The sequence below is a fragment of the Herpailurus yagouaroundi genome, unplaced genomic scaffold, assembly GCF_014898765.1.
Source record: "Herpailurus yagouaroundi ecotype Mexico unplaced genomic scaffold, PumYag 182, whole genome shotgun sequence".
Classification (NCBI taxonomy): Eukaryota; Metazoa; Chordata; class Mammalia; order Carnivora; family Felidae; genus Herpailurus; species Herpailurus yagouaroundi.
The window spans coordinates 60,219,328-60,235,117 of record NW_024412413.1 but is presented as its reverse complement, the minus strand read 5'-3'; the positions used below and the strand labels follow the sequence as shown (position 1 = coordinate 60,235,117).

The following is a 15,790-nucleotide window of genomic DNA, read 5'->3' as shown; positions in this document are numbered from 1 at the left end:
TCAGGCTCTGGGCTGATGGCTCAGAGCCTGGAGCCTGTTTCCGATTCTGTGTCTCCCTCTCTCTCTGCCCCTCCCCCGTTCATGCTCTGTCTCTCTCTGTCCCAAAAATAAATAAACGTTGAAAAAAAATTTATAAAAAAAGAAAATAGGGTCCTGCTGGTCTCCTTAATAGGGACACGGAACTCCATTCCCTAACAGACTATCAATCATCAGCCCTTGTATTTATATCATTTGCACCCCCTAACACTCAGGGTTCCCCCATGTTCTACTCCTGTGGGTCACGCCAACCTGCCAAAGCAAAGAGTCAGGGTGAAACTTGGCCTCTTCATAGAGGATAAAGAATAAAAGGATGCTTGTGAGTATGAGAGAAGGGAATAAATAGGCTTAAAGGGACAGACTCAAATCCTTTTCCTTATTCTCTTTTGTAAAGGATAAAGGTCTTATGGCTAATTTCCTGTAATATTTGCCCCTGAAGCTCCCCCTTATCTAGTCTAATCTGGCCCCAAGAACTCAAAGGAGCATCTGATAAAACGCATTGTTTTCTTTTCTATTTGTGTTTTATTAACAAGCAAAATAATAATTAAAAAACAACACAAGAACAACAACCTTAAAGTTGGAACAGCAATGAGTCAAATTGCTGCTGAAGTTCCTGGATGCACCCGGGGTACATGCTCTCTCACTGTGAGGCAGGACCTAGGCACATGACTGTGCATTTATATATATGACCAAGAAAAGTCAGAGAGATGGAAACCACTGGAGAACAGAAAGCATTAAGAGCTTTTCATCAGGCAATCCCAAAGCGCTCTGCCCTTTTCCTCTTCTTTGCCTGTAAGGAAGAAGCAAGAAGAAAAAAATTAGATTGCAAGACAACAGTGGCCTGGGTTCCTGGCTGCTTTAATCCAAACTCACATGAGCTATCACAAGGTTCAAGAAGGAGGGAAGACCCAGGCTTAAGCTTGCTAGCCAGAGATTTCATTCCTGAATCTCTCTAGTTATCCAGTTAGAGCTGGGAAGGTCTGGTGGGAAAGGAGGGGAGAAGACTGTAGGGAGTGGGGAGTAGGGAGCGGGGGGAAGAGGAAGAAGAGAATAGTGGTAGAAAAATAGATTCCTGAAGGAGAGGGCCACTCAGCCTTATAGCAAGTTAGTCTGGAAACAATGGACTCTTAACAGGCTGGAGAGTATTCCAGTCAGTGGGGAGATGACAGATCTCACAGGAAAAGAGTTGACCAATGCTATTTTTTCATAGAGAAAGTGAGGAGGATGCCCTTCTGGGCATTAAGCCCCAACCACCAGCTATTCGGTAAGCCTCCAAATCCACAGAGGACACATAAATCTACAATGCTAACAGAATAACTGGGAGGGAAGTGAGTCCTTAATATGAATCTCCTTAAGGGAGTCAGTACTGGAGAGAGGCACAAAATGAGGAGTGGGGGAGAAGGAGATAAAGATGTTTTTGTTCTGGGAGTGACTCACAAACAGCACTGAGTCTTTCATCCTCACTCCAACTACTGCCTCCAGCAGAGGGGACTTTTTTTTTTCATTCCATCCACACAGGAAGTTTAATTTAGATTAAAAAGAAGAGTGTAATGGGGCGCCTGGGTGTCTCAGTTGGTTGAGTGACCGACTTTGGTGCAGGTCATGATCTCACGGTTTGTGAGTTCGAGCCCCACATCGGGCTCTGTGCTGACAGCTCGGAGCCTGAAGCCTGCTTCAGATTCTGTGTCTCGGTCTCTCTGTCCCTCCCCCACTCATGCTCTGTCTCTGTCTCAGAAATAAACATTAAAAAAAAAAAAAAAAAAAGAGTGTATAGAGGGGTGCCTGGGTGGCTCAGGCAGTTAAGCACCTGACTCTTGATTTTGGCTCAGGTCATGATCTTGCGGGTTGGGAGTTTGAGCCTTGCATCGGGCTCTGCACTAACAGTGCGGAGCCTGCTTGAGATTCTCTCTCTCCCTCTCTCTCTGCCCTTCCCGCTCTCTCTCTCTCAAAATAAATAAACTTAAAAAAAAAAAAAAAAAGAGTATATAAGCCCAGCCCATTTTACCTGGATGACTGACACAATTCTTTGGAATCAAATAAAAGTTACCTGATTCATGTAAACTCCATCAACCTCTGATGTTACTACTGCTTTACATGCACTGACTCTCCCAACAAAAGCCACTATTCCTTGGCAAGCAACAAAATCCTCATGTGCCTTATCTTGGAGAAGCCAAATGTACCACCTTAGTGAATACCACTAGTTCAACAGTTTCCTTGGCAAAAAGGGAGTAGTTTTACTACAATTAAAACAAGACTTTAAGGGGGCACCTGGGTGGCTCAGTCGGTTAGGCGTCCGACTTCAGCTCAGGTCATGATCTCACAGCCAGTGAGTTCAGGTCCCGCAACGGGCTCTGTGCTGACAGCTCAGAGCCTGGAGCCTGCTTCAGATTCTGTGTCTCCCGCTCTCTCTGCTCCTCCCCCACTCACACGCCCTCGCTCTCACTCTCTCGGTCTCTCAAAGATGGATAAATGTTAAAAACAAAACAAAACAGAAAAACAAGCCTTTAAGTTTACTACTGCTCATTCTGGCGATTCAGTAATTAAGCTGATATTTATAACAGGTAATGCTTTATTCTGAGGCACCTGGGTGGCTCAGTTGGGTGAGCGTCAACTTGGGCTCAGGTCATGATCTCACGGTTTGTGAGTTTGAGCCCATCAGGCTCTCTGCTGTCAGTGCAGAGCCCACTTTGGATCCTCTGTCCCCGCCTCTCTCTGTACCTCCCCTGCTTGTACTCTCTCTCTCAAAACTAAATCAACATTAAAAAAAAAAACAAAAAAACAAAAAACAAAAAAATAGGTAATGCTTTATTCTAAATTAGTAGCACAAAGAATACAAACTTCTTCAAGTTTCTTCCTAAAAGAGATGTAAACTTATCAGATTGTAAAATTTTCAGGGTTTATTTACAAGACTGACTGATATTTATTTATTTTTAATGTTGATTTAGTTTTGAGAGAGCACAAGCAGAGGAGGGGCAGAGAGAAGGAGAGAGAAGATATGAAGCAGGCTCTGCACTGGCAGGCTGACAGCACACAAGCCTGATATGGGGCCTGAACTCGCCAGCCTTGAGATTACCTGAGCTGAAGTCAGACGCTCAACCAACTGAGACACCCAGGCTCCCCAAGACTGACTCTGATATTTATTCATAAAAAGACTTTGTAAGATTTTGAATGTGTTAGGTAATAGATATTCAAAGGTCATTTCCAGGGCTGCCTGGCTGGCTCAGTTGGTAGAGCATGTAGCTCTTGATCTTAGGGTCATGAGTTTAAGCCCTATGTTGGGCATACAGCCTACTTTAAAACAAAACAAAACAATAAAGTCCATCTCCAGAGGTAGATGGAAAGAGGTAAATGTGGATTAAAGGAAGAAAGAACATTGCAAATTCTTTACCACCCAAGAAGTTTCTAGAATTCTAAACATATTTTTTTTTCAACGTTTTTTTATTTATTTTTGGGACAGAGAGAGACAGAGCATGAACGGGGGAGGGGCAGAGAGAGAGGGAAACACAGAATAGGAAACAGGCTCCAGGCTCTGAGCCATCAGCCCAGAGCCGGATGCGGGGCTCGAACTCACGGACCGCGAGATCGTGACCTGGCTGAAGTCGGACGCTCAACCGACTGCGCCACCCAGGCGCTCCCCTAGAATTCTAAACATATTATTTCAACAGTTCTTTATGTAAACCTCAGGTGATACTTGGTCTCCATTATAAATACCTTTTTTTTTTTTTTTTTTTTTTAAATAATTTCTATGCTCAAGGTAGAGCTGGAACTCATGATCTGAGATCAAGAGTCCCATGCTCTACTGAGCCAGGACCCCCATTATTGGTACTCTTAAATTTAAATTTAAACCAAATCAATATTGTCTGTCAAAGCTCTGAGTAGTTTTGCCAGTGCTCAGGGTCTCAGCTAACTCAGTGAGTTACTCCGGTAGATAAACACAAGTCTTTAAAAAACAAACAACAGAGGCCCCCTGGGTGGCACAGTTGGTTAAGCACCCTGACTCTTGATCTTGACTCAGCTCATGATCTCACAGTTCGTGAGTTCAGTGCAGAGCCTGCTTGGGATATTCTCTTTCTCTTTCTCTTTCTCTCTCTCTGCCCCTCCCATGCACTCTCTCAAATTAAATAAATAAATAAACTTAAAAAAAAAATTAAAAACAAAAAAACTATAAATAAAGCGGTAAGAACAAGAAGTCTCATTTGAGTCCACTGACCAGAGGGGAGTTAGGTACAACTAGTGTCTGAGTTGGATACGGTCTTCACTAAATAATCAAAGAAATACGCCAAGCACATAATCAAACACATTGTTACTTACTAAATATAATATGATAGGCTTTGTGTCAAGCATTTTACATAGAATCATCCCTTTTTACATAGAATAATTTCATGCTTAAAATACCACTCCGAGGTAGGTATTATCTCTACTTCCCAGATGATGAAACTGAGGCTCAGAAAAGTGCCATAACTTGTAAGTAATACTAAGTGGCAAAAACACTTTTCAAATCCAAGCTTCTGTGATTCCAAATCTTGTGCTCCTTTCTAGGCTAATTGGCTTTAACACCGAATTAAATGTACTGATGGAATTCAGTGTGGCCACTTTATCCAAACAGATATCAAGCAAAGAACAAAAGATCTTATTACTTGGGCACTTAAGTAGTATGCTGAGGAAGGGGCACCTGGGTGGCTCAGTAGGTTGACTGTCCAACTCTAGATTTCAGCTAAGGTCGTGATCTCATGGTTCATGGGTTCGAGCCCTGCATTGGGCTCTACGCTGGCAGTGTGAAGCCTGCTTGGGATTCTCTCTCTCCCTCCCTCTCTGCCCCTGCCTCTCAAAATAAATAAACTTAAAAAAAAAAAAAAAAAAAAAAAAGGCCCGGGGGGGGGCCCCGAACCTTGGGCTCCGGGGGGGGGTTTTTGGCCCCCATTTGGGGTTTGGCCCCAAATTAAAAAAAAAAAAAAAAAAAAAAAAAAAGGTAGTAGTAGTAGTAGTAGGCTGGGGAAATAATGTTTCTTCACCCTCACTTCCTTTCAAGGGCTCTATGAAGCAGTCTAGGTATATTTTACCTCTGTATCCTCTGTGGTTCCTGTTCCAGCCGAACTTGTGACAATCCCAAATCGTTCCTTCCTCTTTTTCAGTTTCTCATCATCTTCAGACTGTTCAGGGACAAAGAAGAGGATTGAAACAAATAAGCTTCCACTCACAAGACAAAAGAGAATGAAATTATAACTTAATGGTCACAATATGCCAGCCAATCTTGCACTAAGAACTAAGTTATCACACAAACAGAAAAAAACAGGAAACTGAAAAAGCAAGCATACAGTATGCCATCCCTAAGAATGACAAAAAACTTAATTTTAAGTAGGGCCTCAATATTCATAAGACACGTGGAGTCAAGAAAACAAACAAAATACCCATACAACAAATTTCTGTGAAAAAACTTCTGTAATTCAGACATATGGAACACTGAGGCTTCAGTAACACCTAAGGACAAAAGGTTAGTAGGAGACACCCAAACTATTTGTTGAACACTGCTTACAAGTTCCATTTACTTGCCAAGGATTAGAAGGGAAAGACACCAGAATGATGTTTCTGAAGAACATACAAAGAAAGCCAAGCATTATGAATGCCCAGCAAAGTCACAGAAGGCTCTGCATAGTTTGAAATGATTTTGAAAAAAGGGGAGTCAAGAAATTAGCTGCAGTCATCTAAGAGAAAAGATGCTCTGGACCTTTCCCAAGCTTCTAAGAGATTTATGATATTTGCCCTATAACTGGAGAGAATATTACAGCTAGTATGCATTAGAGCTGGTCATTCTCCTATAGCTATTTTAATGACTGAGCTAATGTTCACATCTAACACTGTTCAAAATTAAGAGGCTCATATATATTCTCATCAGGACCTAAACCCTGCCAATTTATTTACCCCACTTTAAACAGTTATTTTCGGGGCACCTGGCTGGCTTGGTGTATCCAACTCTTGATCTCAAGGCTGTAAATTCGAGCCCCACGTTGAATATAAAGATTATTTAAAACTAAAATCTTAAAACAAAAACAAAACAAAATTATTTTCTCCTTTTCCACCTTCCCCCCCACACCCAATCACCAATAATCAAAACCATAGCCCTGGGATTAGTAAACATATAAAATCAGGGACGCCTGGGTGGCTCAGTCGGTTAAGCATCCGACTTCAGCTCAGGTCACGATCTCGCAGTCCGTGAGTTCGAGCCCCGCATCGGGCTCTGGGTTGATGGCTCAGAGTCTGCAGCCTGCTTCCGATTCTGTGTCTCCCTCTCTCTCTGCCCCTCCCCTGTTTATGCTCTGTCTCTGTCTCAAAAATAAATAAACTTAAAAAAAAAAATTAAAAAAAAAAAAAAAACATATAAAATCAGATGGGCTCCCTGGGTGTTCTTCCATCCAGAAGGATTTTAAAGAATTTGGCACACATCTAGACAAAGATCCTATCCTATCCGTATATCTCATGAGACCCTCTACTCCATACATACATACGCACCCTCACCAAGGGCTAGGACAGTTTCTTTGACTTTATTTACAAAAGGTAACCAATATAAGGTTAAGTCAATAGTTCAAACAAACTTTCGAACATACTTCTGTGTGATGCTCCTGAGCTAATTTTTTTTTTTTAAACCCCAGAGAGTTCATATCCTGCAGTCTGAAAGTAGGTTGTATAAGACAGTCAAAAGAAAGGCAATCAAGAGATCTACAGAAACACATTAATTTTTTTAAATTTTATTTTTGAGAGAGACAGAGACAGCGTAAAAGAGAGAGGGAGAGAGAGAATCTCAAGCAGGCTCCACTCTGTCAGCACAGAGCCCGATGCTGCACTCGAACTCACAAAACCACGAGATCACGACCTGAGCCAAAACCAAGAGTCGGACTCTTAAATGACTGAGCCACCCAGGTGCCCAAGAAACACAGGAATTTTTTAAAACCTCTAACTCTCATCCCCAAGGAGTTGCCTTTGTTCCTATGACCACAGAAGCCACCACTTTGGCCAAAAACAGAGCAGCTATCCAACCTTCTGCGTTTGTTTAACTAGTCCAGTTCTCCGAACACAGTAGGCAGGAATACTTTCTTGGTCTTACTTTGGTTCTTTCAGCTTGAGAAGCATGTTTATTTTCTCCCTTTTGCTGTACCTGCCTTCTAGTAAGTTAGAAAGAAGTCAAGAGGGGTGCCTGAATGGCTCAGTCAGTTAAGCGCCTGACTCGATTTCAGCTCAGGTCATAATCTCTTCGGTTCATGAGTTCAAGCCCCACATCAGGCTCCGCGTGGACAGTGCAGAGCCTGGTTGGGATTCTTGCTCTCTGCCCCTCCTGTGCACAGTCTCTCTCTCTCAAAATAAATAAATAAACTTAAAAAAAGAAAGAAAAAGAAAGGAGCCAAGAAAGGTTGGTGGCTATGAAAGACTGAAGTATCCAACACACACAAGTTCTCACTTAATCACAGTGTATTACTAAGAAAAAAATATTGCCTACATAGTTTTTCTTTTTCTGCCTTTTTCATTATAACCATCAGCAAGTCCATAGTGGGTACATAATTGATGCAATCTAAACTACTGTAAAACACTGAGCCAGGTTTGAAGAAAAAAAGTATTCTTGTTTGTAATAATCATAAATTAAAATAATGATATTACTGTCACTAACATCTGAGTGCGTACTATATGCCAGGTACTGTATGAAGTTCTTTACATGCAGTTATCTCATTTACGTTTTTTTTTTTTTTTTTTAGTAGGCTTCAAACCCAGCATGGAGCCCAGTGCAGGGCTTGAACTCACACACGACCCTGATATCAAGACCTGAGTGGATATCAAGAGTTGGATGCTTAACTGAGTCACCCAGGCACCCTTACTTTTAAAATTAATTAATTTTTTTAGTAACTCTACTCCTAACATGGGGCCTGAACTCAAGACCCCAAGATCAAGAGCTGCATGCTCTTCCAACTGAGCCAGCCAGGCACCCCTCATTTACTTCTTACAATAATCTCAAACACGGTAAGTTTGTACTAAATAGGTATGTACTATTACATACAAAGTAGGCACTATGACTAAATTCATTTCATAGATAAGAAAACTAAGACTTGGAGAAATTAAGTAACCTGACCAAAGTCTCACAAATAGTAAGTGGCAGAGCCAGGAATGGAACCTAGGACATTTTACTCAACCCACTTTCCTAACTTTACCATTTCCTTAGGTATCTCACATAAGCATTTCTTTGGAAGAACAGTAGCAGAATGGAAGAACTGCTTAATTCCTAAAGGAAGATGGATTACTAGGACCCTTAGCTAAAGGTAGTTGTAAACTACTTCAACAATTTCCATATCAAATAACCTGGGTCAATGCTAGGATCCCATCCTCTTTTCTGCCATAACATATGCCTCCACACTGTAACTAACTAGGGATCTAGGGAAAGGACTCCAGTTCGTAATCTTATACTAAAGATTTTCTCAACTGAATTTGTTTCTAATTTTGCCTAACTGGCTACTCCATCTGTTGAACTGTAATAAAAGAATTAGGAAGGTTTCCAATGAACACAGCTCTCATATATTTTTCCTTACCAAAGTCACTAGGAAAAGTTTTCTTGATTTCATCTACCACCATGTAGATAAAAGTAAGATAAAAATGGAGCACTCAAAATGAGAATCTCTATAGAATATTCTAGATGAAAGCTCTCAATTTCATGAAGTCTCCAGGCCAAGCACGGTATTAGGGGTAATAAAAGGAGCATCCACACCCGTCATGAGGAAAGGCAAGAAAGACTAGATCGTATATTGCTGAACTATCACTATATACTTATTTTCATTCAATTCAGAGGTAGGGGTACTTTTAGCAAGTTCAAATTACAGACAGGGAGATGGTACTTTTGAAACACAGCCCTTCTCCCTCCTCCCCGCCCCCCCCCCCCCCCCCCCAGTGCAAACCCTGGGACCGCTCCCTTCACAAATCTCATCACAAAGCCTATGTCTATTTAGAATGTGTGGGACAGCCTTTCCTCTGGTTCTCTATTTTGCTACATCCTCTATTTTGCTACAAAATGGGGATTTTCACTTCCAAATTAAATTTCCTGTGCTTCCTTTTGAACTAAGAGGTGAGGAAAGACTGAGGGAGGAAAAGAAAGGAGAGGGGGCACACTTCTCTAGCCACTAAGTCTAGGGTCAGAGAGTTCTCCATGAGCTTCCCTTTTTAATCAGACCTTTGGTATCTCTACTGGAGATCCAGGCAGAGCATCTGCTGCAAATCTACCAGGGGCTCTAGGAGGAAAAAAAAACAATACAGATCCCCCACCTCCCACCCCCTACAAACAGCCTGCCCACCCCTCACCCGCAGAGACCAGTGAGGGTTTTATTTATTTTGTGCATGCCTGCCCTTCCCTCCCCACCCAGAGCCCCTCAGCTCCCCTCCTAAAGCCTCTTTCCTCCTTGCCCTGCAGGGAAAGTGCACAACAGGCCCAGTAAATCAACACAGTTCTAATGATCTCTCTCACTTGACCCTTCTAGCGTGACGGTGTCGCATGGAAACAAACGTACAATAAACTTCACTCCATCTTTAGCTCCTTGCTGACAGGTTTTGATTCATGGGATGGTGAGACCCATCTGAGGGAAATTACCTCGATCAAAACGCATCTCTCTCTGCATTCATCAGGCCAGTACTCCCTCAGGCCATGCTCAAGTGCACAAATGGGGTTGTGCATCTGCAGGCAGCACTGACCCCTCTAGCTCAGTGTCATATGCATTTGCAAACCTTTCCCGTCTTGATTCTCCCCCCACTTCCCTCCCGCAAACCTTCAACCACTAACAAATCCTTTTTTTTCCCCATGTATGCTCCTGTGTGGGAAGAATAGTGCTGGAATCTAAAGTGCCCTTATTTCTTATCAAGTGGAAACTCCTCAAAACATATAACTTGTATCCAAAACCAGAAAAGGAACCTGTCCTTACTGACTAAACACAGGCACTGGAAGTTCAGATGGATCCATATACTTCACTTGCCCCATCCTCAAGACTTAAAGAGCAAGCCAACTGACTGATAGCCAGTAATTTCAGCATACATAATCCTTCTATCTCCCAATAACTACCTTGTCTTTCTTTTTAAAAGCTCGTTGATAAAAATAAGAGAGTTGTGCAAAAGATGAGAGAGCCCATATACAAAACACAGGACAGAAAGCAAGGTATATATTTAAAAAGCCAAATACCCCATGAATCACTATCAATGTATTTTCCATCATGGAATAAGATAGTTCTAAACTAAGCTCTTCAGACAAATTCTTCAACTTTCCAAATTCACTTTTCTTGTTTCCCTTTCATATTTGGAAAATCCTCAGGCAACATAAAGAAAACAATGCCTTCTAGAAAGAAAAGACTGAGACATTCAAGACTACCCTGAGATATAAATTACATGTGTGAAAGCACTTGTATATAGGGACTATTATATAAATATTCAATAAATGATAGCTATTATTTCTACTGCAACCTTCCTCCTGGTCTTTGAAACAAAGTCTGAGACCACCAACAAAATTCCGAAGATAATAATACCATTTATTTATCTTCTACATTAGAAGCAAAGTCATCAAAAGTAGGTAAGGGGGCTCCTGGGTGGCTCAGTCAGTTAAGCATCTGACTCTTGATTTTATCTCAAGTTATGATCTCACAGTTTGTGGGTTCGAGCCCCATGTGGGGCTGTGCACTGACAGTGCGGGGCCTGCTTGAGATTCTGTCTCTCTCTCTCAAAATTAAAAAAAAAAAAAAAGTAGGTAAGAATCTTGGGGTGCCTGGCGGGTTCAGTCTGAAGACCATGCAATTCTTGATGTCAGGACCATGAATTCAAGTCCCAAGTTGTGTACAGAGATTACTTAAGCGAATAAATAAAAACTTAAAACAAAAAAAGTAGGGACACATGGGTGACTCAGTTGGTTAAGCATCCAACTTCAGCTCAGATCATGATCTCAGTTTGTGAGTTCAAGCCCCGTGTTGGGCTCTGTGCTGACAGCTCAGAGCCTGGAACCTGCTTCAGATTCTGTGTTTCCCTCTTTCTGTTCCTCCCACTACTCACACTCTGACTCTTTCTCTCAAACATAAACATTAAAAAAAAAAAGTAGGTAAGAATCAGACCCATTACCAAGACAACAAAGAAACTCCCTTTGTCTGCAAAGTGAATGAATATTTGGAATGATGAGTAGATTTAGGGTTAAAGTGTGGCAGAGTAAGTAATGAGACAAAACCAGTCTTCTCCAACAAGTATTATTAACCATCTTCTTCTGAAACCCTAAAAAAAAATTTATGCTGCCAGGCTTTACTGATTTCATTAAATCTAACAATTAATGACAACACCAAAAATATCTAGATAATATCCAAGGGAACAGAGCAAGGATCCAAACTCTAACTCTGTAGACCCAATCTTAGGTACTAACTATAAAGGCCCCTGAGGAATTGCTTTCACTGAATTACAGACATCAGTTTCCACTGATAGTTTGGAGCCTAATGTGGGGCTTGAACTCACAAACCATCATGACCTAAGCTGAAATCAAGAACTGGAATCTGGGCACCTGGGTGGCTCAGTCAGTTAAGCGGCCAACTTCGGCTCAGGTCATGATCTTGCAGTCTGTGAGTTCGAGCCCCGCGTCGGGCTCTGTGCTGACAGCTCAGAGCCTGGAGCCTGTTTCAAATTCTGTGTCTCCCTCTCTCTGACCCTCCCCCGTTCATGCTCTGTCTCTCTCTCTCTCAAAAATAAATAAACGTTATAAAAAAAAATTTTTTTTTGAAGAATTGGAATCGGGGAACCTGGGTGGCTTAGTCAGTTAAGCGTCCGACTTCAGCTCAGGTCATGATCTCACAGTCCGTGAGTTCAAGCCCCACATGGGGCTCTGTGCTGACAGCTCAGAGCCTGGAGCCTGCTTTGGATTCTGTGTCTCCCTCTCTCTCTCTGCCCCTCCCCTGCTCATGCTCTGTCTCTATCTCAAAAATAAATAAAAACATTAAAAAAAATAAAAAAAAGAATTGGAATCAACTGAGTCACCCAGGCATTCCTCCATCAACATTCTAAATAATACCACAAAATTAATCCATTCATCCACTAGTCATTCAAATATCTACTTAGTGTCTAGGTTAGGCACTGTTCTGGCATTGGGAACAGAGATGAGTAAGACAAAGATCCTTAACCTCATGGGACTTATGAATTTATGACTGAGTTCTGGTAAAGATGTATACTATTGTTTATTATATTACTGCATTATGAGGACCCATTGGGAAATTTTCTTTCTGGTCCCCAGATGTAAAATAATTATGCTTTTGCTGATCAACTTGTAAGTTTTTACCTTCTGAACCCTGTGAATCACTGGAAACACTCTGTGTTTTTTCCTATTGATAGCTATAAAATTTGGAGCCAAATGTATGGTCTGTCTCTGGTAAGCGGTTTTGATAATATTTCTATTAGCCAGAAGTATTAAGGTGAGAGAGAAGTATTAAGGTGAGATCTAGAGACAGTGATCCACTACCCAGATCCCTAGACAGAAGCTTAGAAGATGAAGTGAAGTTAGTCACAGGGTTGCTGCTGGTGCCTTAAGAACTTACTCCTCTCGGGGAACCTGGGTGGTTCAGTCGATTGAGCATCCAACTTCGGCTCAGGTCATGACCTCATGGTTTGTGAGTTTGGTCTCACTGCTGTCAGCGCAGAGCCTTCTTCAGATCCTCTGTCCCCCTCTCTCTGTCCCTCCCCTGCTTGCGCTCTCTCAAAAATAAACATTTAAAAAAAAAAAAAAAAAAGAACTTATTCCTCTCTAAATATGATGGGATTAATTAGAAAACACTTCAGTGCCCCCAAGAAGGAAAAAGAGAGGGAAAGGAAGTACCAGGTTATTACTAGACATATTAAATTAAGGGCTCTTGTCAATGGTTTGCATGGCATATATATACTATAGCCAGGAATTAAGTCCTAAACGGAAGATCAGCTACAACAATCAGCAGCCTGAAATTCACAGACACTTTCTAAAGTGATTGTTTCTTTCTATGGCAAAGGGTAGCAAGAATATCCAAGATGGAGTAGATTCTAGCTTTGTTATCTTCCAAACCCAATCTGCATCTTCAAGATACAATCTTATTACCAATGCCATCCTGAATCATCAAAAGAAACTAGGAGTGGCTTGCTGGCTCAGTTGGTAGAGCATGCAACTCTTGATCTACGGGTTGTAAATTCAAGCCCCATTCTGGGTACAGAGATTACTTAAAAAAATAAAATACTGGGGCACCTGGGTGGCCTCAGTTGGTTACACGTCCAACTCTTGATTTTGGCTCAGGTCGTGATCCTAGGATTGTGGGATCAAGCCCCACACGGGGCTCCACACTGAGCATGGAGCCTGCTTAAGATTCTCTCTCTCTATATATGCTAATTTGGATGTAAATTTAAAAAAATAAAATTAAAAAAAAGACTTTAACCATCAAACATGTCTTAACAAACTAAAAGACTTTCTCTTAAACCTAAATTTTCCTTTTGTTAAGAATAAAATGAAACTACCCCCCCAAAAAGATTCTCTCTCAAAAATAAAATAATAAAGTAAAATAAAAACATATACACACACACACACACACACGTATTTGAGAGAGAGAGAGAGAGAGAGAGAGAGAGAGAGAGAGAGACAGAACGAGCAGAGGAGGGACAGAGGGAGAGAAACAATCTTAGGCAGGCTCCACGCCCAGTGCAGGACCCAAAGAGGGGCTTGATCTCACAACACAGCGAGATCATGACCTGAGCCGAAAGCAAGAGTTGGATGCCTAACAGACTGAGCCACCCAGGTGCCCCCAAAAATAAAATCTTAGAAGAAGAAGAAGAAGAAGAAGAAGAAGAAGAAGAAGAAACAGAAACAACAACAACAACAACAACAACAACAACAACAACAACTAGGAGAAACAAAATAGCGACCCAAATGTAACCAAGACTTTTTTAGGGAACTGTAATTCCCAAAACACAAAACAAAAGTATTTACTGAATTTAAATGTAAGATATCCTCACTACTGGGGTGCCTAGGTGGCTCAGTCAGTTGAACAACCGACTTCGGCTCAGGTCATGATTTCATGGTTTGTGAGTTCCAGCCCCATGTCGGGCTCTGTGCTGACAGCTAAGAGCCTGGAGCCTGCTTTGGATTCTGTGTCTCCCTCTCTCTGCCCTCCCCCCACTCGTGCTCTGTCTCTCCCTGTCTTCAAAATAAACATTAAAAAAAAAAAAAAAAAAAAGATATCCTCACTATTCTCAGAGGAGACCAAATGAATTAACCAAGCCAGACATTTTCCCTGGTCAGTGCAACGGCTCATCACTCATCATCCCTCCTTATACCATGTTTGAGAAGCAGAAATTTCAATCTAAACAATTCAGTCAGAGATATCCTTATAAGCAGAAAAAGACACTTCAGGGAAGCTCAGGTACTACTATGAGTTGGAGCAGGCTGTTCTCCTAGAACTGTTTTAATGACAGCTATTCTTCACATTCAACACTCTTCAATGTAAGAGTCTCCTATATATTTCCATCACGACATAAACTCTGCCATTTTATTTACCTCACTTTAACAGTTATTTTCTCAGAAGTCTTTTGCCTGGAATGATAGAACAGAGACTAAGAGCGAGCCAAGATGGGTTGCATTTCAAAAATAACAAATAATTGTCCCCTTTTGTAAGCGAATTATCATACAAAAATGTTAATAGTTCTCAGGCCAGTCTGATTTTCCAAGGGAATGTAAGGTAAGAGTCAGGCAAAAAGAAAAGGAAGAGCTTTATGGGCACTTTCCTGACTCTCACCGCCACGTGACTGATGTCAGGATGAAAAGCAGAGGCTGGGGGCTTTCAAGCGATGGTAGATTAATAATGACATGGCCTTGACTTCCCAGAGGTAAAGGTTATGAAACACTCTAGGGTAAGTGGGCTTCCAATTTCATACTCTCAGAGTGAATGACAGCAACTGATGGTTTTTCTCTCAGAAACACTGCAATGCTTCAACACACAGCTGTCACCTCCCTGTCCCAGTTTCTGAAATTCATCTGAACATGTTTATTCCTGAGCCTGCTTATGCCAGTCAGACCACAGAAGATAAGGTGGTCCTAAACACTAATGCACAGAAGCTAACTAAAAAAGACAAAGGTGAAGGGCTGGACTAGCAAAGGGTAGCCATTTTAGCACATAATAATAGAGACACTCCCAACACTCCCACACACATAACAAAAAATACACTTCCCAATACAACCATCTCACCTACTCTAAAAACTTTTCAACTGTGAGATCAGAATCAACTTTCTAGGGCCAAGAGGATGCCAGGAAATTTAAAGCTACATGAGATTTAGAGACCACCAGGAACTATATCTCCTATCTTCCCAGGATTTGAAGTCCCCAAACACAGCTCAGAACCAAACACTCTTCTGAGTCACGAGCTCCCATCACTTTTTCTCTTTATCTAAATCAAGTTCCTTCCCCAACCCCCACTCCTCTCCAACCCCAGAGGAGGTCGTCTCGGTCTTGATCTAGCTGATTGTAGGACAAAGCAAGGCAGGTGGAGGAAATGAAGGCTTCACACTTGAGACCCCCGGAAACCAAGTTTCTATTAAAAGTCCCCACCCTCCCTCCCTTAAAAGCCAGGAAGCTGCTGCTTTTAAGGATAAGTGATGCAGAGCTTGGCAGAAATGACAAGAAGTCAGTAGAGGGAAGCTAAAAACTTTGAGGGGAAGTAAATGTGGTCTTAACCAAATATACAGAGAACGAAGGATGATAGTTAC

At 41.7% G+C, this 15,790-nt stretch overlaps 1 protein-coding gene across 2 annotated transcripts in view; it reads right to left on the bottom strand.

Moving 5' to 3' along the window:
- SARNP (SAP domain containing ribonucleoprotein) overlaps nt 1-15,790 on the bottom strand; it is a 55,041-nt gene that overhangs the window by 5,344 nt on the left and 33,907 nt on the right. The window contains exons 10-11 of one of the 2 annotated variants that reach the window (XR_005795509.1): nt 5,097-5,186; nt 607-826 (exon numbers count right to left, since the gene is read on the bottom strand). Coding sequence is in view for 1 of the 2 variants with exons in the window: in XM_040491800.1 (XP_040347734.1) it covers nt 785-826; nt 5,097-5,186 (132 nt within the window). In the remaining variant the exon portion in view is untranslated. Of the gene's footprint in view, nt 1-535; nt 827-5,096; nt 5,187-15,790 lie in introns of those variants that run through there. The other variant, XM_040491800.1, reaches the window with a different exon arrangement.